Raw genomic sequence first — 23,394 nt, 5'->3', positions numbered from 1 at the left:
AGCAGAGAGCCCGATGTGGGACTCAATCCCAGGACCCTGAGATCATGACCTGAGCCGAAGGCAGCGGCTTAACCCACTGAGCCACCCAGGTGCCCTGAATGGGTGAAGTTCTTAACCATGATGTATTAATCATGACGTCATACTGTCTCTCCAGCTTCCTTCTTGGACACTGTATACCTCGATGCAGGTGTTCTGTGCCTGAAACGGATGGGGGCGTGAGATTACAGATTTCAGTGATTCCACATAGAAATTTTCCACCCCCTGCCTCCTTCTGGTTTTGCAGCTTTATTTACTCTTACCCACTGCTCTGTCCAGTGCCTCGGAAGCCCAAACCTCTTTGGAATTCTGTAGGAAAAACTGGCTTTTCCCTTACTTAGTAGATGTGGCTTTCTCTGCCTGGAGTTAGCATATCTTTTTCTGCTTTCTGTTCTCTGAAAACATATTATTTTTAATTAAAAAAAAATTTTTTTTTTTGAGAGAGAGAGAGAAAACATGTGGGGGTGGAGAGGGGCAGAGGGAGAGAGAGAATCTAAGCAGGCTCCATGCCCCACCGGGAGCCTGACATGGGGCTCGATCTCATGACCTGAAGGTCACGACCTGTGCCAAAATCAAAAGTCAGACGCTTAACCGACGGAGCCCCTGGGTGCCTGATTCTCTGAAAAACAGGCTACGTTCAACTGCCTGGTGGTATGTCCTCTACTGTGCCTTTTGTCCACCTGGGCTTATACTTTTAAATTCTTTTACTATCTTTTTCATGGGATTTTGAGAAGGGAAAGAGAACCAGAAATGTATTTTTCACTGTGGTTTTTTTTTTTTTTTTTTTCCACTTCATGGCATTTACTGAGAGGTGCTGGGTTTTGTGAGCCTGTGCTGGTGCAGTGCGCATACCGTGTCCCGCACCGGACAGTCGTGTCCTGCACCGGACCGTCGTGCAAGTGTCTCCCTGGACTTTAATGACCCGCCTGCAGCCCCTTTTGCCTTCTTCCTCTGAGCTTCCTTTCAGGATCTCTCTTAGTCTGGGCCTTCCCCGGTAATCTCGGGCCTTGCTTTATTTTTTTCCTGGGCACCTCGACCACAACGGGTTAGTTAGCCTTCTGATTTGTTCTTGTGCCTTCTGTGTCTCTCTTGAAAGACGGTAGTCTGGCCTGGCCCCTCACGGCCTCGGTAAGGAAGACGCTCCTTAGGCTTTTCCAGTGTTTTCCTCTTGCCGCCTTCCCCAAACGTCTTCCACTCTTCTACTTGGTTGCCTTTCCTTCTCCATCAGGAAGCTGGGTGTAGGCTGCTGTGTGTCAGCTTGTGTTGCCACCCAAGGAGACCCTGACGCAAGGACTTGGGGGCCGGCGGTTTATCTGGGAGGTGATCTTAGGGAGGAGCTCAGGGAAGTCGAACAGGAAGGTGAGAAAAGCCACCAGCGTGGGCAGCTGGGACTCGAGACCACCGGGCACCTTATCAGAGGGGGCAGGGTTCACCCCAGCGCTGACCCCCCCAGATGTCAAGGAGGCTGGGGTTGGCGTTGTTTGAGGGTCGCCCTGTGGGCATAAACTCCTTCAGGCTCTCAGAGCGGGCCTGGGGTGGGTCAGCACCTCCTGGGGTGGGGACGGCCAGTGACCGGTGAGGGAGGGAGGGTGCGGGGGCTTGCGGAGGGAAGAGGTCTCCAGGAGCAGGTAATCTGCCTCAGCTTCAGGTGAATTTCGGTCAGACTCCACGAAAGTGGGGCTTTTATGATCTCAGAGTCAAGGTCGCGTGAGAGTCAGAGATTGAGAACCTCAAGTTTCTGACATTTACCCTTTAAGCCACTGAGGTTTGGATGTCAGACAGAACAGGATTTCGAAGGGCACCTGAACTTGACTTTTTAAAAGATTTTATCTATTTTATGAGGGAGAGAGAGTGCACACGCGCACGCACAAGTGGGTGGAGGGGCAGGGGGAGAAGCAGACTCCCCGCTGAGCGGGGAGCCAGAGGTGGGACTCATCCCAGGACCCTGACACAATGGCCTGAGCTGAAGGCAGAGGCTTCACCCACTGAACCGCCCAGGTGCCCCTGCACTTGAGTTTTGACCTTGGCCCCAGATTAGGGAAGGTTCCCCAGGCTGGGAGAAGGCAGGGCACATGGGCAGCATCGACATGGCTCGTGGGGCAGCCATGCCCAGGGGGTTCTGTGTGTGACAGTTGAGAGACTGATGGTGTCTCAGTGACAGCAAAGTGCCCATCACTCATCGTCTCACCTGTGGAGGGGGCGCCATCACTTCCTGCCCTCACTGCGGCCACGGTGAGTCTCTGTCCCTGACGCTGGAAGACCCCTCCAGCTCCTCTCCCTCAGAGACCAGCTCTCCTGAGGAAAGCCCAAGAGCTTTGAAATGTGTAGAATGGCGGAAGGGCGGGATACGCAGCCTGAGTCACCTGTGCGAGGGTGACGGGAAGAGTCTGTGCCCCGCAACCTGCAACCTGCTGGTGTCCCCTAGGCTCTGCTTGCGAGCACAGGGACAGTTTTCCATCTCAGAAGCAGCCCCCCCCGGGGGTCAGAGTGGCGGGCCGTAGGCCAGGAGCTGGGGTCACTCGGAGCAAGGCGGCCTGTGCCACCCGTGCGTCTTGGGGCACAGAAGTGCTCAGACACTCTGGCTCTCCTGGTTACTGTCACCTGCGTCCCCACCTGTGGCATTCCGTGGGGGAAGAACGTGGGCAGCATTCCAACCTAGCCGCAGCTGGAAGGCGCCCTGGAGGTCCCCAAGGTGACAGCCCTCCGTCCCCAAAGCCCAGCCCAAGGAGCAAATGCTGCCGTAAATTGCAAGGCTTTTATTGCTGGGAATCCTCTAATCAGACCCCTGGACGGGGCAGGCTGCCAAGATTACTGAGTCGGTGATCAGTTAAGGGACATCCGTGGGGCTCCTGGCAGAGATGGCTCCGTTAACACAAAGGACTGGAGTATATTTTATTCTGCAGAGAGAAAGGCAGGAAACCTGGTGAGGCCTCAAGGGGAACTGGAGGGCGCACGGGACACTCCCCAGGGACCAGACTGTGGCTTTGTTTGGAGGACAGCTTCGATGGGGGCAGGCAAAGGTGGATTCCCCCCACCTCCTGCACCACAAGAGAACCCCAGGTGTGCCTAGAAGCTTCCTCCAGTGGAGCAGAGTGACGCAGAGGCATCACGGTGGTGGGATGGGGTGGAAAGAGGCTGCTGAGAAGGTCCTGGCAGGCTCAGGTGCACCTACGGGGCCCCTGGGGGTCTCCGGCTCTGCTTCGTCCTTCTGCTCCCGGACCCTCGCGGCTTGAAGCAGCAGCCTGTTCCCCCTCTTGGGAGAGCCAAGAGAGGACTCACTGTGATTTTCCACTCGGGGCCTCTCAGGCCTGGGAAGGGCCGGAGGGGGCTTTTGGAAGCTGCCTTCTCCCCTTCCTTCTCCCCCTCCCCTCCCCTCCTCTCCCCTGCCCTCTGCTCTCCTGGCATGTGAGGCATGGAATGGCACTCTAGGACCCCGGGAATGAGGACAAATGAAGGTTTTAGGGGGGAAGGAATAGGGAACTTGAGGAGTTTAAGTAAAGGAACCCATGTTGGGAGACAGGAAGGACCCCGTGCTAACAGTTTGTAAAGATCCAGGCTCACGCGCTGGAGAGGCTGGAGTCAGGGAGGCCAGCACTGAGGGCCTGACACTGAGGCCAGGCAATGCCAAGGACACAGGAGGGCCTGCCAGCTCCCAGACCGGTGGCCGGGCAGCACTTGAGCAGCCAGTGCCGGCCAGAAAGCCCTAGGGCTGGGCTGAGTCTTTCCTACACCACCCTCTCTGCTTCCCCATCCATGAAGCTTTTCTCTTTCTGGATCCCCAGGGAAGGGCGATGGTGGAGAAGAAAAATGGGTGGCCCCCCACCCCACCCCGAGCAGACCCCCAGGTCTGCCAGGGAGATGGACACATAGAGCTGGACCCACCAGCACATTGATAGCATTTGTCCTGTCATCTTCTGTGAATTTCGCATCCACGCACTCCTTCAGGCTTCTGGCATTTTCCAAAATTATAGTCTCGTTTTGGTACTGGGCCACCTGCTGGACATACTCGTCAGGGGTGCCCTTGATGAACAGGGTGACATCGTGCTTCACAGATGAGCAAATTTTACAATCTGGAACACAAAGATAAGCTGACGCTCTGTTGAAGGACCTTCCCCGGGACACATTCCTCCTTTCCTCCCCCCGACAGGCTCAGAACTGCCCTGGGAAGGTATCAGAACCCCTGGAGAACCTGCGGCCCTAGGCGCCCACCTCCGCCTGAGATCAGGAGCAAGGCAGCGCAGAGAAGCAGGAGAGCACCGGCCGGCTTCATGGTGTGGGTGGCGGCTGCTCCCTGCCCCGCCTGGAGCCCTTTTATGCCCACAGAGGAGCAGGGCCGTCCTCTCCCAGGAGGCCCTGCCAGGCCTCTCCTGGTTGCAGCCTGGACTTGCCCGGGGACCACGGAGGGAGGAGGTATATGTGTAGGCGACACTCTAAGTCCCTGAGTCAACAAAGGACACAAACTTGACCTCTCTTCCCCATCCGAGGGCTCAGTCCAAGTGTCAGCTGACACCAGAGGTTTCAGAACTGCAGTTTCCTAGGTTGACTGGGGAAAGGGGCAAAAGTCTCCCACATCAGGCCTCCCGAATGATGGCCGATGTCAGCCTCTCATTACTTGTGACCTTAGAGACAGTTTGGTCAGAGCTGAGGGATTCTTCAGGAAGCCCAGTGCTTAGCTAATGGTCTCACAGCGAGGAAGCCCCTGCCTGCAGCACCGTCTCTGTCCTTGACCTGCTCAGTGGCAGTCCTTGGGGTCTGTATCTGGAGCCCCGAATCCTCCCCTCCATGCTGACCAAGCCCTGTCACCTGGTTTCTCTGGGGGTGCCTCAGTCTGCCTCAGAAACAGCATTTCCCCTACCAGCCTTTTCTCTTGAGCTTCTCTACACGGTCCACACCGCTCTGTCTCCAGAGGTGCAAGCGAGGAAAAGCCAGGCTCCTTCTCCGGCCTACAGTCCCTGTGTGCCTTGTAGGCCTGGGGCCTTTCCCTGCCGTTCTGTCCCCACTCCCTGGTCGCCCTGCTGCTTCTGGACCGGGCCCGGGGCCGGCTGCTTGGTGTTCCAGATTGTACCCCTGCAGCAGAGCCTTGGCTCGAGCTGCCCCCGCTGCCTGCAAGGCTCTTCCTCCAAGAACATGATACGTGGCCTGATGGCTCAAGTCTCTTCAAATGTCACCATATCAGCGAGACTTTGCCACGGGGTTGACCCCTTGGAGCCTGGCCCCGCCCCGCTGCCCTCCCCGACTTCATCTCCCTCCCTGGCTGTCCCTGGCACTCATCCATTGTCTTTCACTTTCTCTCAGATGTATAACGAGCTCCGGGAAAGGGGGGGCTCGGCTGTGTGTGGTGCTGCGTCCCCCGGACACGGACACATAGCAGGTGTTTCAAGAATGTTCGCTAGAGGAACGCAAGGCATCCCCTACTTCTGCGGAGCCGACCACCAAGAACGGTTTTGCTTGGGCTCGCTTTGGCAGTGCCTGCCTGGCCTTTCTTTACTCTGAGTCATCGGGTCAGAAGAGGTTACTGGAGCCCAGAGCTCAAGGGAGGGCACGCGCTTTTTGACCCCAGTCAGAGCCTTATGCCAAACAGGATTCACATCCGGTAACTGCTCTTGGCGAAGAGGGTGTTGAGTCCCGAGCTCCCCCTGTCAGGTGGCTGCCGTGGAACCGTTCCAGTCCTGATGCCCAGAGGCCATGCCTGTGAGGGCATCTCACGAGAGACTCAGGCCATTGCAGATGTCTCTCAGGTTCCTGGGCACCTGTTGGCCTGGGAAGGTGAGCACCATAGGCCCCCGAGTGGACATGCTTGCGGGACCGAATTTCAGTGTGGTGGGGACACCTGGGCAGGGTCTGATACCTTTCACTAGGCTCTTCCTTCAAGTTCTCCCCAGCTCTGGGAGGTGATGAAGCCAGAGTCTGGGGTGCTGGAGTAACACAGGATGCTGATGTCCGTCCAACCCCACTGGGTGCCACAAAACCATCTGAGATCTCTCCAGAGGCGGGGACATTTGCTGAGGTTGGGGGAACTTTCTGGACAAGGTCTTGCAGTATATGCAATCCTTTACTAATGCAAGTGGTTTTTTTTTTTTAATTCATTTTTATCCAGAGTAATTCTAGACTTACAGAAAAGCTGCGAAGATTTGTCAAAACCAAGAAGCTGACATTGGTGTACCACTACTGACTAAACTCCAAACTTTATTTGAGATTCCACCAATTTGTCCATTAATGTCCTCTCTGTGTTCTAGAATCCAACCCACATCCTAAACACAGCATTGATTGTCATGTCTCTCCACTCTCTCCTGATCTGTGACAATTTCTCAGTCTTCCCTTGTTTTTTGTGGCCATGATGGTCTTGAAGACTGGCCAGGTGTTAGAGAATGTCCACCAAACTGACTTGGCTGCTCTGTTTCTTCTAATTTGGATTGGGGTTCAGACCTTGGGTTTTGAAGGAGACACCAAAGAGGGGAAGTGCCATCACATGTGGCATATGTGACATCAGTATGTCTCACCACTGGTTGTATTGGCCTTGATCGTTTGATTCATGTTGGGTTTGCTAGGTTTCTGCATGGTTTCCTTCTTTCCCTACTCTCTAGAAGTGAGTTACTAAGTCTAGCCTACTCAAAAGGAAGACAGGGCAATGAGCTCTGGTTCCTGAAGAGAGAGTATCTAAGTGTGTTATTTGGAATGCTTCTGTGAGGAGTATCTGTGTCTTCTCCATTTACTTGTTTATTAAATCATTTATTTAATCAGTATGGACTCACAGATACAATTTTATACTTTGGGTTATCATCTAATACTATGTAATTTCTATGGTTGCTTAAATTGTTCCAGATTTGGCCCCTGGGGAGCTTTCCTTCCAGAATTTTCATGGACTGTCTCACCTTGTTTGTGCCAATAAACCACTTTGCTAGAGTAGAAGGTTGAATTTAACTCTTGAGGGAGTTTAAGCCAATGGTGTGCCCCCTCTGGTTGGCCTCGCCCTCTGGTCTGTAGAGCTCCAGCCCGTGGTGGGCATGGGTGAGAAGCTGTACAACTCTGCAACTACTCACCAGTGTTTCTGGATGGGCTGTTAAGCCCAAGCTCCTCTTGGGACCAGGTTCACCTATGAAGGGGATGAGACAGGGCCAAAGCTGGACCCACTGGAAGTCCAGAAGGTGCCCAGGAATTTGCTTCTTTAAGGGCAAGAAGGGAACAGGAGACATGATCTTACGTTAGGAGTGTTATCAGTCCTTGAGGAGCCCTGCAATGGCCAGGAGTCCTGAGACTTCCCTGGTAGGGTGTACTTCAGGGCCCAAGAATGGTGCCCATGCATCCCTGGGGCTCGGTCCAGAGCCTGCAGCACTGAAGGTGGTCAAGAGGGTCTAGTTGGGCTCAGCACCCCATAGGGATCTGCAGGACTTCAACGTAGGCACAGGAAAGGCTGGCCGATCTTTTGTCAACCTGTAGTGGCATAGACTTGTCCTTGACATCTCATGTGATTGGGAGTATAATGCACTCGAAGCTAGGATAGGTTGGTGGAATGAGTCACAGGCCACAGGGGTCAATGCTGGGGCTGGGACAACAGAGCAGTTGGCTCAGGATGGAGTCACTTGGAAATGCCAGCTCTAGTTGGTCTTTGGCAAAGGAAAAAACCACATCCTCTCCAGGAGGCTTTCAGCCCAAGGGCTGAGGGAGCCACACGTGCCAGGTCCTGCTCATAGGCCCTTGGAGCACCTAGGAGGGGTCTGGGCGAGGCTCAGGGAGCTAGTAGTTTATAAAGCCACAGAAACACTGCCCTGAGCAGAACATTCTGGTGGCTGACACTATGAAGGGGACACTGCTTATGCTGGCCTTGCTGGTGACCCAGGAGCTGGGCATCGAGATGGGTGAGAGTTGGAAGGAGGGACAGATAGCTTCCCTGCCCCTTGTCCCACTCTATCTCACTCCTTCATCCCCCATGGTGATCTCCAAGTAGCTTCTAGGGACAAAGTTACGGGGCAGCTGGGAGGTCATTGCCCAGGAGTCCTGCATAAGCCCCCCTGAGGTTTCCAGTCACAGAGTGGAGGGAGAGGTTTGGAGATGGAGGGGTCCGTAGTTGTGCACAAAGTAGGGGATAGTTCGTTGGGGGTAGTGGGGCTTACGGAAGGTCAGAAGCAGGCAGGCTGGTACGTCTCGAGGCAGCAGTCAGGGCCCCTCACGCTGTTCCCTTCTGCTGAGAGTGTCTTGGTTTCTCCATCTGGGATGTGAGCAGTCCTGGGAGTGGGGAAACAGGAGCTTCCTACCCTGGTGATGCTTTCATTGAGGTGTTTTCTGTTTGTGTCTTCAGTGAAATCTTGCCCCATTTTTTTTTTTTTTTTTAAAGAGTTTTTTCTTTTTTTTTTTTTTTTAAAGATTTATTTATTTATTTATTTATTTGACAGTAGATGGAGAGGCAGGCAGAGAGAGAGAGAGAGAGGGAAGCAGGCTCCCTGCTGAGCAGAGAGCCCGATGCGGGACTCGATCCCAGGACCCTGAGATCATGACCTGAGCCGAAGGCAGCGGCTTAACCCACTGAGCCACCCAGGCGCCCCTCTTGCCCCATTTTTTATTCTACCTTTGGTGCCCTGGCCATTGGAGAGAGGTTTCCGCTGGACCTCAACCTTGATGTAGTAGGTGCTACTGAACCAGAAAAAGAAGCCTTAGAAAAAATCCAGGACTGCTACAATGAGAAGGGACTTGAGGCCAAGGGCTTAGATCTGATTGTCATGGTAATTTACCTTTCCCCTCCCCTCCCCCTCCGCCCCAAGACACGCAGGCAGTGTATTGTAACATCGCACAGACAGACAAAAGGCACAGTCAGGGGCCACAGGATGGATAAGAGCTATGATGCTTGAAAACTCTGCCCTACGGCACACAGAACACGCAGCTGCCCGCCGCCTGCACACCAGGCTCTTCTACCACATGTGTCCCTTTCATGCCAATTTACACACAGCTGGAAAATCAGGCACTGATATCCGTGCAACACAGAAAGTGTGTTGACACATGATTTTTTTCCCCCTACTTTACAGGAGCCAGCACTGCAGGAGTAGGATTTGATTTCATTTGATTTGATTTTTTGAAGATTTTCTTTCTTTATTTGACAGAGAGAGACACTGCCAGAGAGGGAACACAAGCAGGGGGAGTAGGAGAGGGAGAAGCAGGCTCCCCGCTGAGCAGAGAGCCCGATGTGGGGCTCGAACCCAGGACCCTGGGATCATGACCTGAGCCCCAGGCAGATGCTCAAGGTCTGAGCCACCCCAGGCAGGAAGGCAAGGGTCCTTCCTTCCGCTCCCGCAGCTGTGGGAGCGCGCTCAGCTCTGTTCCCAGAATGTTGAAACCCAACCACCTGCCCTTGGACTCTCTTCTTAGGAAGGGGCTCCCTGGCTTGGGAGGCTTCTGGTTTTCGGCCCATTTCACTGCTCTCCTCGATGGCTGTTCTTTGGCTCCGAGTCCCGCTTCCATCTGCCTCATCTTGGGGCCTGAAGCGGGGAGGGGGCGCTCGTTGTTTCAGGCCTGGGCCCCTGAGGCAGCCGCTCCCCCGGGCTGGTCAGCGCAGCCCTGAGGAGCGGTCTTTCTCCATCATTGTTCTGGTTGCGTTAGATAGATTTGGATCAGTCTGTGTCTCCCTCGGTCTTTCCCCAAGTGCCGATTCTGCCAAAGGCGAGGTTTGTGAAGAAGCAGAATGTGCTGGGTTCACAGAAGCGCACAGGGCCCAGGAGACCGCTCACCGCCTCGGCATCCACACCCCCTACCCCCCACCGCCCCACACCTGCCACATGCCAGGCAGGGGCAGGAGGCCTCGACCCAGCCTCAGCCCCCTTGCTCCTCGCTCAGGCCCAGCCTCCATCACAACCTCCTGAACCTCTGGCCTCCCTCACTGGGGGTTCAGACTCCCTTCTGACATCTGTGTATGGGCCACCAGGGAGTCCTCTTTACCCCGTTCTGACAGATAGCAGCTCCCTTTCCAGCCATCCGTCTGGGGGCCGGATGCTCTTGCTGGGGCTGGAGCTGAGGACGGGCTCACCCAGAGGATGGGCCGTGGGGTGATCCCGGGAGGACGGATCACTCTGCCTGGTGCTCAGGTCTTCTGTACACCCTCGTCTTACTCTCTCCCAGACTACCATCACCACCAGCAACCAGTGCTTTTCGGAAGGCCTTGGCCCCACTGAAGGATGCCGTGGCCTCTTTGGGGAGATGAATCTTTGCCCGGATGCCCAGTCTGGGCTCTGTTCTTCACACATGAAGCTGGAATCCCGACACCGGTCCTCACCTCTGTCAGTCTCTCTCAGGCTCGCTGTAATAAAGTAACTGCAGCTTAGCTCGGCGTGCCCTGTGTCTGTGTGCTCTGCAGAGAGCGTGCGAGGCCTGGCAGGGGGTCCCGGGACATGGCCAAGGCGGGTGACACACGTGGTCATCAAGAGCGTGGGGACTAGATTTGGGCCGAATCAGGAGTGGGTGTGAGTGGATTCGTCTTTCTCGGGCGAGTCTCTCATCTGTAAAGGGGATTCTGTGTTCAGACTAAATGACACATATGTAACCCCAGGATTGACCACTCTGGATGGGTCAGAATGTTGCCCACGTAGCCTTTGGCTGGGTCTGGTGCTTGCCCAGTTGCAGAGCGTTTAGCTCCTTAAATGTCACCCTGGTCACTAGAGGGTGGACTCTAGCGTCATAACCTGAGGAGGCTTATTGCAAGCCTCTCTGTCTCTGAGGGGCAGCCGCCCTTTTATGTTTCTTAGGTGGATGTCTCCTGAGAAGCCCAGCCTTTCCTTCTTTCTTTCTTAAAAGATTTTATTTATTTATTTGACAGAGAGAGAGAGATACAAGTAGGCAGAGAGGCAGGCAGAGTGAGGAGGGGAAGCAGGCTCCCTGCTGAGCAGAGAGCCCGATGCGGGGCTCAATCCCAGGACCCCGAGATCATGACCTGAGCCGAAGGCAGAGGCTTAACCCACTGAGCAACCCAGGCACCCCCGTTTATTATAATCTTAATGAAAATACCAAGAGGATTTTTTTTTTGAAGAAAAAAGTATTTTTTAAAAATTGTTTTTTACTGAGGTATCATTGACATAAGATCTGTAATGCTTTACCTACCTTATCAGAGAGGGAGGCAAACCAAAGAGTACTTTATTCTTATAAAATTGACCTTACATTTGCCATATGATCTGGAAACTTCTCTCCAAGTGTACACTCAAGAAAAATAAACTTTATGTTTACATAAAAAACTGAAATGTTGATAGTAGCTTTGTTCAGATTTCAGTTTATCAAAACAAGGACAACCTAAGTGTCCTTCAAGTGGGGAATAGATAAAGTGTGTCACACTCACACACTGAATACTAGTCAGCAACAAAGCAACAAATAGAATGTATCATACAGAGCACAGACTATTGGTGTGTGCAACGTTTTGGAAGAATCTCGAGGGAATTATGTTGAATAAGAAAAACCGAGCTCAAAAACTACAGTTAAATGGTTTATTTAGATGTCATTTTTATTTGGAAAAATAAACAAGAATAGCTGAATAAAATTTTAAAAAAGTAGAGTAATTGGGGGTAGCAAGCCCTATGGAATACTAAAACATACACATCATGGGCAGATAAATGGACTCTCAAAGGAAGGCCAGACATAATCATGGGTTTTTATCACTTGCAAATAAATGAAGAAATCAGGATTATTTCATAAATGAAATGGTGTTGGATCAATTGATTGAATATTTGGGGAAATAGAACTGTTGGATCTCTTATAACTTGCTTCAAAATAAACTTTAGATAATTTAAAAACTTACATATTTAAAGGGTGAGACAGGGCACCTGGGTGGCTCAGTGGGTTAAGCCACTGCCTTCGGCTCAGGTCATGATTTCAGGGTCCTGGGATCGAGTCCCGTATCAGGCTCTCTGCTCAGCAGGGAGCCTGCTTCCCTCTCTCTCTCTCTCTCTATCTCTCTCTGCCTGCCTCTCCATCTGTTTGTGATATCTCTCTGTCAAATAAATAAATAAAATCTTTAAAAAAATATAAAGAGTGAGACAGAAAAATACCATCAAAGTCTTAGAAAAGGGGAGCCTGGGTGGCTTAGTTGGTTAAGTGTCTCCCTTCGGCTCAGGTCACGATCACAGCGTTCTGGGATTGAGTCCCGTGTGAGGCTTCCTGCTCATGGGGAATCTGCTTCCACTCTCCCTCTGCCCTTCCCCTTGCTTATGCTCTCTCTTTCTCTCTCTCATAAATTCTAAAAGTCTTAGAAAAGTCTTAGGAAAATTATAGAAGAATATTTCTATAACCTCGGAGTAAAGAAGACTTTCCCAAAGATATGTTTATTTATGTATATTTATAATATATATAATTATATATAATATGTTGTTATATATTATATATACACACAGAGTATAATACTTCTATAATAGTTTTTTTACGTTAAAATTCTACTTAGAATAGAATTGACTCTTTAAAATAAAAGAATAGAATAATAATTAATATTAGGATGGATAACACATGTAGAAATAGAATGTATCATACAGAGCACAAATGTCAGGGGAGAAGAAATAGATGCCCACTGTTCTTATGGTATTTTTAGATCTTCTATATGAAGGGATATAATATTTCATGAATGTTGATTATGATAAGTTAAAGATGTATACTATAAATAAAACCACTTTATCATTTTTATTTTTTCATTTTAATTTATTTTTGAGAAAGAGAAAGGGTGTGCACATCATATGGGGGAAGGACAGAGGGAGAGGGAGAGAGAGAATCTTAAGTAGGTTCCATGCTCCACTCAGGCCTCTGTCTCATGATACTGAGATCATGACCAGAGCCAAAATCAAGAGTCAGACACTTAACTGACTGAGCCACCCAGGTGACCCTAAATAAAACCACTTTAAAAATCATTAAAAATTAAATGAATATGGGACAAAAACCTGAATTGTAAAAATAATTCAAAATTAGGCAGAAAAAGGAATAAAGAAATAAAAAATGGATGGGACAAATGGGAAATAAACAGCAAAGCTATAGATTTAAACTCAATCCCATCAGAAATCACTTTAAATATAAATGGTTCAAATGGTGAGTGGTGTAAGACAGGGGTTCAATTTCATTCTTTTACATTGTGGATATCCAATTTTTTTTAGCACCATTTATTGAAAAGACTATGTTTTCCCCAAGGTATATTCTTGGCTTCCTTGTCAAATATTAGTTGGTCATATATATAAGGATTTATTTCTGGCCTTTCAGTTCTGGTCTGTTGTCTCTGTGTCTGTTTTCATGCTAGTGCAATACCATTTTGATTACAGTAGTTTTAAGCATAGTTTGAGATTAAAAAAAAGGATGATGCCCCTGATTTTATTCTTCATTCTCAGGATTTCTATGACTCTTTGGGTCTTTTGTGACTTCAAATTTCAGAATTGTTTTTTCCTATTTCTGTGAAAATGCCAGTGAAATTTTGGCAGGAATTGCATTGAATCTGGAGATGGCTTTGTGTCATATAAATATTTTAACAGTATTAATTCTTTCAGTCTATGAACATGGGCTATCTTTCCGTTTGTTCCTGTCTTCTTCAGTTTCTTTCATCAAAGTCTTACAGTTTTCAGCATACAGATCTTTCACCTCCTCGGTTAGATTTATTTCTAACTTTTTCATTATTTTTGATGTTGTTGTAAATGGGACTGTTTTCTTTATTTTTTGGTTGTTTTGTTGTAAGTGTATAGAAACATATTTGTTTTCTATGTATTCACTCAGTATCCTGAAATTTTATGAATTCTTCTTTTTCTAAGCGGCTTTTTAATTTTTATTATTTTTTCATTTTTTAAAAACATTTAAATTTAGTTACTTAACATGTAATGTATTATTGGTTTCAGAGGGAGAGGTCAGTGATTCATTAGTGCTCATTGCATCGCATGTCCTCCTTAATGTTCATCACCCAGGTACCCATCCCCCAACCCCTCCAGCAACCCTCAGTTTGTTTCCTGTGATTAAGAGTCTCTTATGGTTTGTCTCCCTCTCTGATTTTGTCTTATTTTTTTTCTCTCTTACCCTATGATCCTGTTTTGTTCCTTAAATTCCACATATGAGTAAGATCGTATGATAATTGTCTTTCTCTGGTTGACTTATGTTGCTTAGCATAATACCCTCTAGTTCCATCCACGTCGTTGCAAATGGCAAGCTTTCATTTTTTTTAAGCTTTCATTTTTTGATGGCTGCATAGTATTCATGTATATATATATATGTGTGTGTGTGTGTGTGTGTGTGTGTGTGTGTGTGTGTGTATACCACATCTTCTTTATCCTTTCATCTATTGATGGACATCTGGACTCTTTCCATAGTTTGGCTATTGTGGACATTGCTGCTATAAACACTGGGGTGCAGGGGCCCCCTTGGATCACTGCATTTGTGACTTCGGGATAAATACCCAGTAGTGCAATTGCTGCATCATAGGGCAGCTCTATTTTTATCTTTTTAAGGAACCTCCATATGGTTTTCCAGAGTGGCTGCACCAGCTTGCATTCCCACCAACAGTGTAAGTATGCTTCCCTTTTTCTGAATCCTAGCCAACATCTGACTTATTAATTTCGGTGGCATCTCATTGTGGTTTTGATTTGTATTTTCCTGATGCCGAGTGATGTTGAGCATTTTTTCATATATCTGTTGGATTTCTGTATATCTTCTTTGAAAAAAAATGTCTGTTCATGTCTTCTGCCCATTTCTTGATTGAATTATTTGTTCTTTGGGTGTTGAATTTGATAAGTTCTTAACAGATTTTGGATACTAGCCCTTTATCTGATAAGACATTTGCAAATATCTTCTCCCATTTCATGTGTTGTCTTTTGGTTTTGTTGACTATCTCCTTTGCAGGGCAAAAGCTTTTTATCTTGATAAAGTCCCAGTAGTTCATTTTTGCCTTTGGAGACATGTCTAGCAAGAAGTTGCTGCGGCTGAGGTCACAGATGTTGCTGCTTGTGTCCTCTTCTAGGATTTTGATGGATTCCTGTCTCAAGTTTAGGTCTTGATGTATGACCTATAATGGTGCAAGAAAGCAGTCTGGTTTTATACTTCTGCATGTGGCTGTCTAGTTTTCCCCAACACCGTTTGTTGAAGAGATTGTCTTTTTTCCCATTGGACATTCTTTCCTGCTTTGTTGAAGATTAGTTGACTATAGAGCTGAGGGTCTATTTCTGGGCTCTCTATTCTGTTCCATTGATATATGTGTCTGTTTCTGTGCCAGTACCATACTGTCCTTTTTTTTTTTTTTTTAAGATTTTATTTATTTATTTGACAGGTCACAGGTAGGCAGAGAGGCAGGCAGAGAGAGAAAGAGGGGAAAGCAGGCTCTCCACTGAGCAGAGAGCCTGATGCGGGGCTCAATCCCTGGACCCTGAGATCATGACCTGAGCTGAAGGCAGCGGCTTAACCCACAGAGCCACCCAGGCGTCCCCATACTGTGTGTTTTTTTTTTTTTAAACACATTCTTTAAAAGATTTTATTTATTTATTTATTTATTTGTCAGAGAGAGAGAGAGAGAGAGCACACGCACAAGCAGGCAGAGGCAGAGAGAGAAGCAGCCTCCCCACAGAGCAAGGAGCCCAATGTGGGACTCTATCCCAGGACCCTGGGATCGTGACCTAAGCCGAAGGCAGCAGCTTAACTGACTGAGCCACCAAAGATTCCCAGTATCATGCTGTTTTGATGATTACAGCTTTTTTTTTTTTTTTAAGATTTTGTTTATTTATTTGACAGTTCACATGTGAGGCAGGCAGAGAGAGGAAGGGAAGCAGGCTCCCTGCTGAGCAGAGAGCCCGAATCGGGGCTCTATCCCAGGACCCTGGGATCATGACCTGAGCCGAAGGCAGAGGCTTGGGGTGCCTGGGTGGTTCAGTGGGTTAAAGCCTCTCTGTTCAGCAGGGAGCCTGCTTCCCTCTCACTCTCTCTGCCTGCCTCTCTGCCTACTTGTGATCTATGTCTGTCAAATAAATGAATAAAATCTTAAAAAGAAAAAAGGCAAAAAAAAAAAAGGCAGATACTTTAACCCACTGAGCCTACCAGGCGACCCTGATTATTACAGCTTTGTAATGGAGCTTGAAGTCTGGAATGCCACCAACCTTGGTTTTCTTTTTCAACATTCCTCTAGCTATTTTGGGTCTTTTCTAGTTCCACACAAATTTTAGGATTATTTGTTCCAGCTCTGTGAAAAGAGTTGATGGTATTTTGACAGGCATTGCATTGAATGTGTAGATTGCTCTAGGTAGCATAGACATTTTCAGAATATTTGTTCTTCCATCCATGAGCATGGAACATTTTCCCATTTCTTGGTGTCTTCCTCAGCTTCTTTCATGAGTGTTCTGTAGCTTTCTGAGTACAGATGCTTTGCCTCTTTGGTTAGGTTTATTCCCAAGTATCTTTGGTTTTTAGTGCAGTTGTAAATGGGATTGATTCTTTGATTTCTCCTTTTGCTGCTTCATTATTGGTGTACAGGGAAGCAACAGATTCCGTACGTTTATTTTGTGTCTGGCAACTTTACTGAATTCATGTATCAGTTCTACTAATTTTTTGGTGCAGTCTTTTGGGTTTTCTATACAGAGTATCTTGTCATCTGTGAATAGTGAAAATTTGACTGCTTGCTGATTCAGATTCCTTTAATTTCTTTTTGTTGTACGGTGCTGAAGCTAGGACTCCAGTACTATGTTAAATAACAATGGTGATGGTGGATATTCTTGTCTTGTTCCTGACCATAGAGGAAAAGCTCCACCTGGCAGCCTTGGCCTGTGGTCTCCCCCAGCTGCCACGGCCCTTTTTGGTGGCCCTGAGCTAAGAGGGACAACATGGTTTGAAATGGAAGCTCCCCACTCCTAGTGATGACGGTGCTATTGTATTGTCCTCACCAGTCCAACAGCATGATTTCTGAGTGAAATATGACACAATAGCAGCTTCCTGACCTTCCTTAAGGTTTAAAAATAATCTTGTGAGTCTATTAGAAATATAGATTCAGCATGTGTTCTTTGTTCTGGAAAAGAAGTAGATCCCATAGTAATCATAGCTTCCTGGCACCTACTCCTGAGAGCAGGTCCAAACTATGATGCAGATATTATGTCACATTTTCTAGATGGTTAGACAGGGGCTCAGAGATGATTCGAGTCACAGAGGATTTGAGTGTCAGAAAACTAAGTGGGATCCCCAAGCTGACTCCAAATCCCTATTTTCTATACATGATACTATTTCCCTCTTATCTCTGGTCTTCTCCATCTGGAAACATCTCAAGTCTCAGATTTTCTTGTTGTGTGGTCAAGTGGAATGAATTCAGCCAGCCTTTTCACCTCTGCCCTCATGATCATTAGGAGTGGAGGACCTCTGAGTAAGATATGCAAAGATCCCTAGGAATAGAGACATTATTTTTCTGATATTAAAGTTACTAAAATAACTATCTTTTAAAAATTGATTCAGGCTCTGGTATGTTCAGTGTGCTGTAAGACAGGTCTGAAATAGTATTTAAAAACACTCAGCTCAGTCTCATCTACAAAGTGAGACAATGCTTGTAAACATGGCTAAACTATTCCCTTACCCACGATTACTTACTTCCCAACCGTCATAGTGTTTATATGGTATGACTATGACTTACATTAGTCAAAATCTGCAGGAAAAGATCTAAGACAGTGTATCCAAGCTTTAGGGGGGCTTCGTGTTTAAATTAGTGTTGTGACAATGAGCTACTCTATTTTATTCTGTAGTATTTTATTAATAGAGTATTTTATACTCTATTTTATTCTGTAGTCCAAGGGAATGGTGCCGGACATCTCTAAGATGTCAGGAGGTTCTAAAATTCTGAATTTAAATTATCTGTGTGTTTCAGAGATTTGGGCAGGAGAAAGGGAGGAGCCCAGCTTCTTTGAACACCTCTGTTACCTCCTTGACCACAGAACAGGTAATTTTCTGTATGCATCATTTTGATTTCTTGGTAGTATTTTTTTTTAAATTTTTACACTTTTAAGATTTTATTTATTTACTTGACAGAAAGAGATCACAAGTAGGCAGAGAGGCAGGCAGAGAGAGAGGGGGAAGCAGGCTCCCTGCTGAGCAGAGAGCCTGACACAGGACTCGATTCCAGGACCCTGAGATCATGACCTGAGCCAAAGGCAGAGGCTTAACCCACTAACCCACTGAGCCACCCAGGAAACCCTCTATTATTGTTATTATATTGTTAAAGGTGTTTTTGTCTCAAGTTCCTTCCTTTAGTAGTAATTAGAACGATAATGGAAATTTTTATCTTTTACCAGCCATGAGCCTGGATCCTGGGCTCCCAGGGTAGCTGTCCTTTAACATAGGGCCCAAGCACATGTTGTACATCTGCTTCAAGAAGAAAAAGAGAACCAAAAAATGTCATTGCAAACAAAGATAAGAAAAACAAAAGAACCTCTCCTGCTCCCATAAGATTAAAGTCATACTGACTTGTGCATACTGAAGACATAAGAAAAAGTCTGTAACTTTCTGGAATGTTCTTCCTCATGATGATGTGTAACTCTGTATGTAAAACAAAACGCAACGAATATAGAAACCTGCCCCAAATGTTCCTCTCCCGGAGCACTCCCTTCCTTGTGAAGACTAGGTCTCCCAGGCAGCTGTCCTTTTTTTTTTTTTTTTTAAGATTTTATTTATTTCACAGAGAGAGATCACAAGTAGGAAGAGAGGCAGGCAGAGAGAGAGAGAGAGAGAGAGAGGGAGAGGAGGAAGCAGGCTCCCTGCTGAGCAGAGAGCCCAGGACTCTGAGATCATGACCTAAGCTGAAGGCAGAGGCGTAACCCACCAAGTCCCCCAGGCTGTCTTGATGTGGGTTTGAATAAAACTCTCTTCCTTTCTCTCTAAAATGTTTAAAAGAGTTTGTTCCTTTAGTGTCAACAATAACTATGTTTTCTTGTTAAGTGAAAAATCAATGTTCCCGGTTCACACCTCCAACAGCACAGAAGGGCGGTTGTTCTGATTCATCCTGGAGCTTCCTTGGAGATCCAGCCTATGTATATATGTTCCAGCAGGAATCCTAGAAGGATGCTCGAAGGTCTGAGAAGCACTCTCCACTCCAAGGGTGAGACCAGAAGGTGAAGCTCTTCCCCCTTAGAGCACTACTTTTTGGATCTTAAAATTGCCTTGGAACTGTGGGAAACCATTGCATTTCCTAAAGCCCAAGTCTGAGAAGGTCTGAGAGCAGCGGACCTTGCCAGGAGCCAGGAAGAGCACCGGAGGTAGGGCTGGTGCAGGAAGAGAAGGGGCAGGGTTCTGCGGGTGGTCTGCAGCCAGACGGGTCCCCGGAAGGAGCCGGTCGTCTGGGGGAGAGGGGCCCTGCCCACAACCGGTCCAAGCCTGTCCCGCCGAGCCAAATGTTCCAGCGAGGAGGCGCCGCCGTGGCCTCTGGGAGTACCTGCAAAAGCAGGGAGGTGCGGGTGTAAGGGCGGGTCGCCCAGTACAGGCAGGTGCAGCATCCAATGGGCTCAGGGCACCACCCTCCCCGAGGGATTCAGCACGTGGGGGGGGGGGGGGGTGGAGCTACGTCCTCTGTGGGCGGACCCGGAGCTGCCCCGGGATGCAGAGGTGGGGCAGGTGATGCGGCTCTGGGAGAGACGCTGGGCAGAGATCCTGAGTCGGTAAGTTCGGGCTGTGCGCCCAAGTGGGGTTCCTGGGTGTAGTATCCGCGAAGGGCGCATGAAGCGAGTTCATCGTGGGCACTGAGATGGGTTTTCTTTTTCCCCTTTCCCCCCTCTGCTGCCCCATGTCCGTCAACTGGCCGTATCCCCCAGACCTGGGAGCTCCAGGGCGCCCGCTCACCCAAGCCCTTGTGGGATGGGCTGCGGACATTTCAGTTTCCCGTGTTCCCCAGGAAGAGTGCATGTAAAGACAGCACACAGTCCCCAACTTCAGTGGGGTGCCCCTGTCCCCGGGCACAGTGCAGGTAATGGACCTTGGGCAGCACCTTGAGCTCAGCTGGGTGTCCCCTGCCGCCTCCCGCTCCCGCACAGCTGTGTCACAAACAAGCACCAGAGTAGTTCCCCAGCTTCAGCATTTTGCATCCTGTCCCGGGGTTGGTGGTAATGGGCTGTCAGGGTCATGCACAAGGGTCTTCCTGGTTCCTGTCCCTCCCAGGCACAGGCGCAGTGCTAACAAGCCCCCAATTTCAGAGTCCTGCCCCGTGTCCTCGGGGATGTCAGGATCCTGCAGGAGCGTCCTCCACGTGGGGGCCTGGAAGCTGGAAGAAACCAAATCCCCACTCTAGTTGCATGAGGAACACATGAGTTCAGGTGTTCATTTGGAAGAGTAACTTCGCTTCTCCAAAGAGGACAATGGCACTAGTCGGCTTTAGAATGAAGCCAGTTAGTACTTAAGAAACCAGCATGTGTCTCCCCTTCTCCCAGGAGCTGGAGCAGGTGTGCAGGCCTTAGGTCAAAGGTGCCTTTTTATCCCCACCTGACAATACTTCCCCACTCTGGCTCCACGAGCCCCAGTTTTGAAATCAGCCTCTGAGTCAGTCATGCAGCTTGTCCCAGGATATCAGCCTTCAGAGAAAGCAGCAGGTACGTTGGGCGCAATGTCACATCCGTGTCAGCACGGGAGGTAAAACTTCTTTAACCCCAAACATTGTGGGCTTTTCTCTTGTCTCTAGTGAAGCCACAAAGTCAGACCAAGCAGCTGTCAGCAGTCTAGAGTGGGTGCCCAAGTTTCTTAGTTGCCCTGCAGGGGGCGCATGGCAGGGGATCCCATTTTCTCTGCTTCATTTCTGGCTTACAAAGGTACTTGGAACATCTCTTTCCTAGGCAATCACTTTGATTAGAAAGAGAAGATGAGATTTACCCTGTGCGTGTTTTTAACATATAATTTGTTCTTCATCTAACAATGTTTACTCCATTGGGCCGAGGCTGTGGTGGTGTGGCCGGCATCTAGAGTTAGGTGGCTGTTTGCAGTCAGATAGAGACTTGGATGGTGTCTTGTCATTTGTCAGAGACAAATGTTTCCTAACTGATCAGTCTTTTCGTCCAGAGAGTTACAATGAGGGCAGAGGGGACATTCAAAATAATTCCAAGGAACATTTTATGATTTAAAAGTTAAGCTTGACTTTCGAGTTTCCCTCAGTGGATCATCTAGATATCTGGACGTGCCGTATTTTCTCTGTAGTTTCAGGGGTGGTGAAGTCAGAAGGAGAGTGTTTGGGAATTTTCCTGGATAGAAACATGCCTGTGGCTTCAAGAGGCTTGGCCTCAGGAACCCTGGGGTGAATTTCTGGAACTGCTTGCTTGTTGCTGCATGAGTCAGGTTACCCCACAGGTTTTTCCACTCCCTCCTTAGGGAATTGCTGGCAGGAAATGTGCATAAAGCGGAACCCTCCTGCACTGTTGGCGGGAGTGTGGGCTGCTGCAGCCGCTCTGGAACCAAGTGTGGTGGTTCCTCCAAAAGCTACCAATTGAACAACCCTAGGATCCAGCAATCGCACTCCTAGGTGTTTACCCAGAGGACACAAAAATGCACATTCAGTGGGGGTCCAAGCACCGTGGTGTTTGTAGCAGCATGAATAACAACAGTGAAACTGTGGAGGGAGTCCCAGTGTCTGTTCACTGGTGAACGGAGAAAGAAGATGTGGGAGACAGATACACAATAGAACAGGACCCAGATTCCCAAAGAACAAAACCTCTGTCCGCAAGGATGCAGATGGACCTAGAGTGGGTTAAACTAAGCAAAATCTGTAAGGAAAGACAAAACCCACTGACTTCCCTCCGCTGGACTTTCAGAAAGAACACAGATGACCATAGCGGAGGAGGACAGGCACATGCGGAGGCAGACTCAACTTTAGAGCACAAATGGGGGGTTGCTGGAGGCAGGGGCACGAGGGGAAGGGGTAACTGGGTGGTGGCTGGGGGGAGGGCGCTTGCGATGAGCCCCGGCTGTTGTCTGCAGGTGAGGAATCACGAAATCTTCCCCCTGAAGCAAAGGAATGAACACTGCGTGGAAACAAACCGGATTTGAAGTCCACGAAGGAAAGAAAAGACCATGTTGTGCTTCATGAAGAGCTAGGTAGAAACGGAGCGTTTTCCGCTCTCCTGTTCTGTAGATGATAGTTTTCAAACACCCCGGGGTGGGCTGCGCTAGTTTGTGGTTGCACGAGGAGTCCTCGGAGAGCTGCTGTGAAAGGTTCAGATCTCAGAGCGCGTTCACGCTCCATTGATGCGCCGCCTCCTCTCAGTTTGCCCAGGAGGGAAGGTGAGTGCGGAGAAAGACGACAGAAGAGGAAAGGAGGCGATCACCATTCAGGAGGGAGCCTTCTGCCGCTCGTGAAAGCCCTGGGCCAGTGTAATTTTGGAAGGGGCGAATCCTGGAGCTTTGCAGCAGACAGGGGAGCTCCAGGTCTGGGGAGAGCTGGCAGGAGTCCCGGAGGAGAGCGGAGTGCATTCTGCAGGAGGCTGTGAGCAGGGCTGGCCCCAGGGGTGGCTGTGTGTCCCCCAGGTGACAGTTGTGACAGGTCAGGGCCATGAGCAGGTTCCTGGCTGAGGACGGGTGAGGCACAGGTGGCAAGCGGCCAGAGCACCTTCTTCTGAGCCACCAGCCTCACCCAACACGCACATCTTCGTCTGTCCCTGTCAGTCTGGTTCAGACCTCTCCGCACTGCCAGCGCAAGACGCTGGTTTGTGCTTCCTTCCTTGCGTGTGGGTGACGTTTCAAAAGTTAGATGGTGGAAATGGCGGGTCGTCGGAACATCCATTCCTCTTTTATTTCCTGCTCTTCTTTCTTTCTTTCTTTTTTTTTTTTTTAAAGATTTTATTTATTTATTTGCCAGAGAGAGAGAGAGAAAGGGAGAGAGAGAGCACGAGCAGGCGAGCACACAGGCAGAGAGAGTGGCAGCAGAGGCAGAGAGAGAAGCAGGCTCCCTGCGGAGCAAGGAGCCCGATGTGGGACTCGATCCCAGGACGCTGAGATCATGACCTGAGCCGAAGGCAGCTGCTTAACCAACTGAGCCACCCAGGTCTCCCTCCTGCTCTTCTTTCAATCACTGGAGTGAATCAGACCTGCTAGTGGAAGGGGCGATCTGTGTGTTTTTCTTCCCTGTTTTAATTAAACCATGGGAAAGCAGTCTTCTGAAATAGTCCAAGAATCCTTTGTGGGTGTTCATGCTTTTCTCTTCCATGAACCACTTTCTGATATTAGAAATTATTATTATTTTTAAAGATTTCATTTATTTATTTGACAGAGAGAGATCACAAGTAGGCAGAGAGGCAGACAGAGAGAGAGAGAGAGAGAGGAGGAAGCAGGCTCCCTGCTGAGCAGAGAGCCCGATGCGGGACTCCATCCCAGGACCCTGAGATCACGACCTGAGCCGAAGGCAGCGGCTTAACCCACTGAGCCACCCAGGCGCCCCTAGAAATT

At 49.0% G+C, this 23,394-nt stretch overlaps 2 protein-coding genes and 1 long non-coding RNA gene across 3 annotated transcripts in view; 2 read left to right on the top strand and 1 right to left on the bottom strand.

Annotated features, from left to right (window-relative positions):
* The window catches only part of LOC132004991 (uncharacterized), a 31,855-nt gene extending 12,432 nt beyond the window's left edge, over positions 1–19,423 (top strand). The window contains exons 3-5 of the long non-coding RNA XR_009400693.1: positions 14,469–14,524; positions 17,849–17,920; positions 18,952–19,423. This is a non-coding gene — a long non-coding RNA (uncharacterized LOC132004991). The remainder of the gene's footprint in view (positions 1–14,468; positions 14,525–17,848; positions 17,921–18,951) is intronic.
* Positions 2,844–4,306, bottom strand: LOC132005855 (major allergen I polypeptide chain 1-like). The gene is made up of 3 exons (XM_059383361.1): positions 4,246–4,306; positions 3,919–4,106; positions 2,844–2,933 (listed from the first exon to the last, which is right to left on the bottom strand). The coding sequence occupies exons 1-3, from the start codon at positions 4,304–4,306 to the stop codon at positions 2,904–2,906; spliced, it is 279 nt and encodes a 92-aa protein (XP_059239344.1). The 3' UTR covers positions 2,844–2,903.
* On the top strand, positions 7,832–10,485 carry LOC132005788 (major allergen I polypeptide chain 2-like). Its single transcript, XM_059383325.1, has 4 exons — positions 7,832–7,898; positions 8,578–8,753; positions 10,141–10,201; positions 10,376–10,485. Exons 1-4 carry the CDS (start codon positions 7,832–7,834, stop codon positions 10,483–10,485), a joined length of 414 nt encoding a protein of 137 aa, XP_059239308.1.
* Positions 19,424–23,394: the final 3,971 nt, after the last annotated feature.

This window comes from Mustela nigripes, chromosome 17 (genome assembly GCF_022355385.1).
Source record: "Mustela nigripes isolate SB6536 chromosome 17, MUSNIG.SB6536, whole genome shotgun sequence".
NCBI lineage: Eukaryota > Metazoa > Chordata > Mammalia > Carnivora > Mustelidae > Mustela > Mustela nigripes.
The sequence above is the reverse complement of the archived record's forward strand: the minus strand, read 5'-3'. Positions and strand labels throughout refer to the sequence as shown.

Bases quoted from the DNA above. Each gene is read 5' to 3' on its own strand.
- LOC132005855 (XM_059383361.1), bottom strand. From the start codon at position 4,306: ATGAAGCCGGCCGGTGCTCTCCTGCTTCTCTGCGCTGCCTTGCTCCTG. The intron at 4,107-4,245 runs GTGGGCGCCTAG...TTTGTGTTCCAG, and splicing joins GCTCCTGATCTCAGGCGGAG to ATTGTAAAATTTGCTCATCT. The intron at 2,934-3,918 runs GTGGGTCCAGCT...TTCTCTCTGCAG, and splicing joins CAAATGCTATCAATGTGCTG to AATAAAATATACTCCAGTCC.
- LOC132005788 (XM_059383325.1), top strand. From the start codon at position 7,832: ATGAAGGGGACACTGCTTATGCTGGCCTTGCTGGTGACCCAGGAGCTG. The intron at 7,899-8,577 runs GTTGGAAGGAGG...CCAGGCGCCCCT, and splicing joins GGGCATCGAGATGGGTGAGA to CTTGCCCCATTTTTTATTCT. The intron at 8,754-10,140 runs GTAATTTACCTT...ACTCTCTCCCAG, and splicing joins GCTTAGATCTGATTGTCATG to ACTACCATCACCACCAGCAA.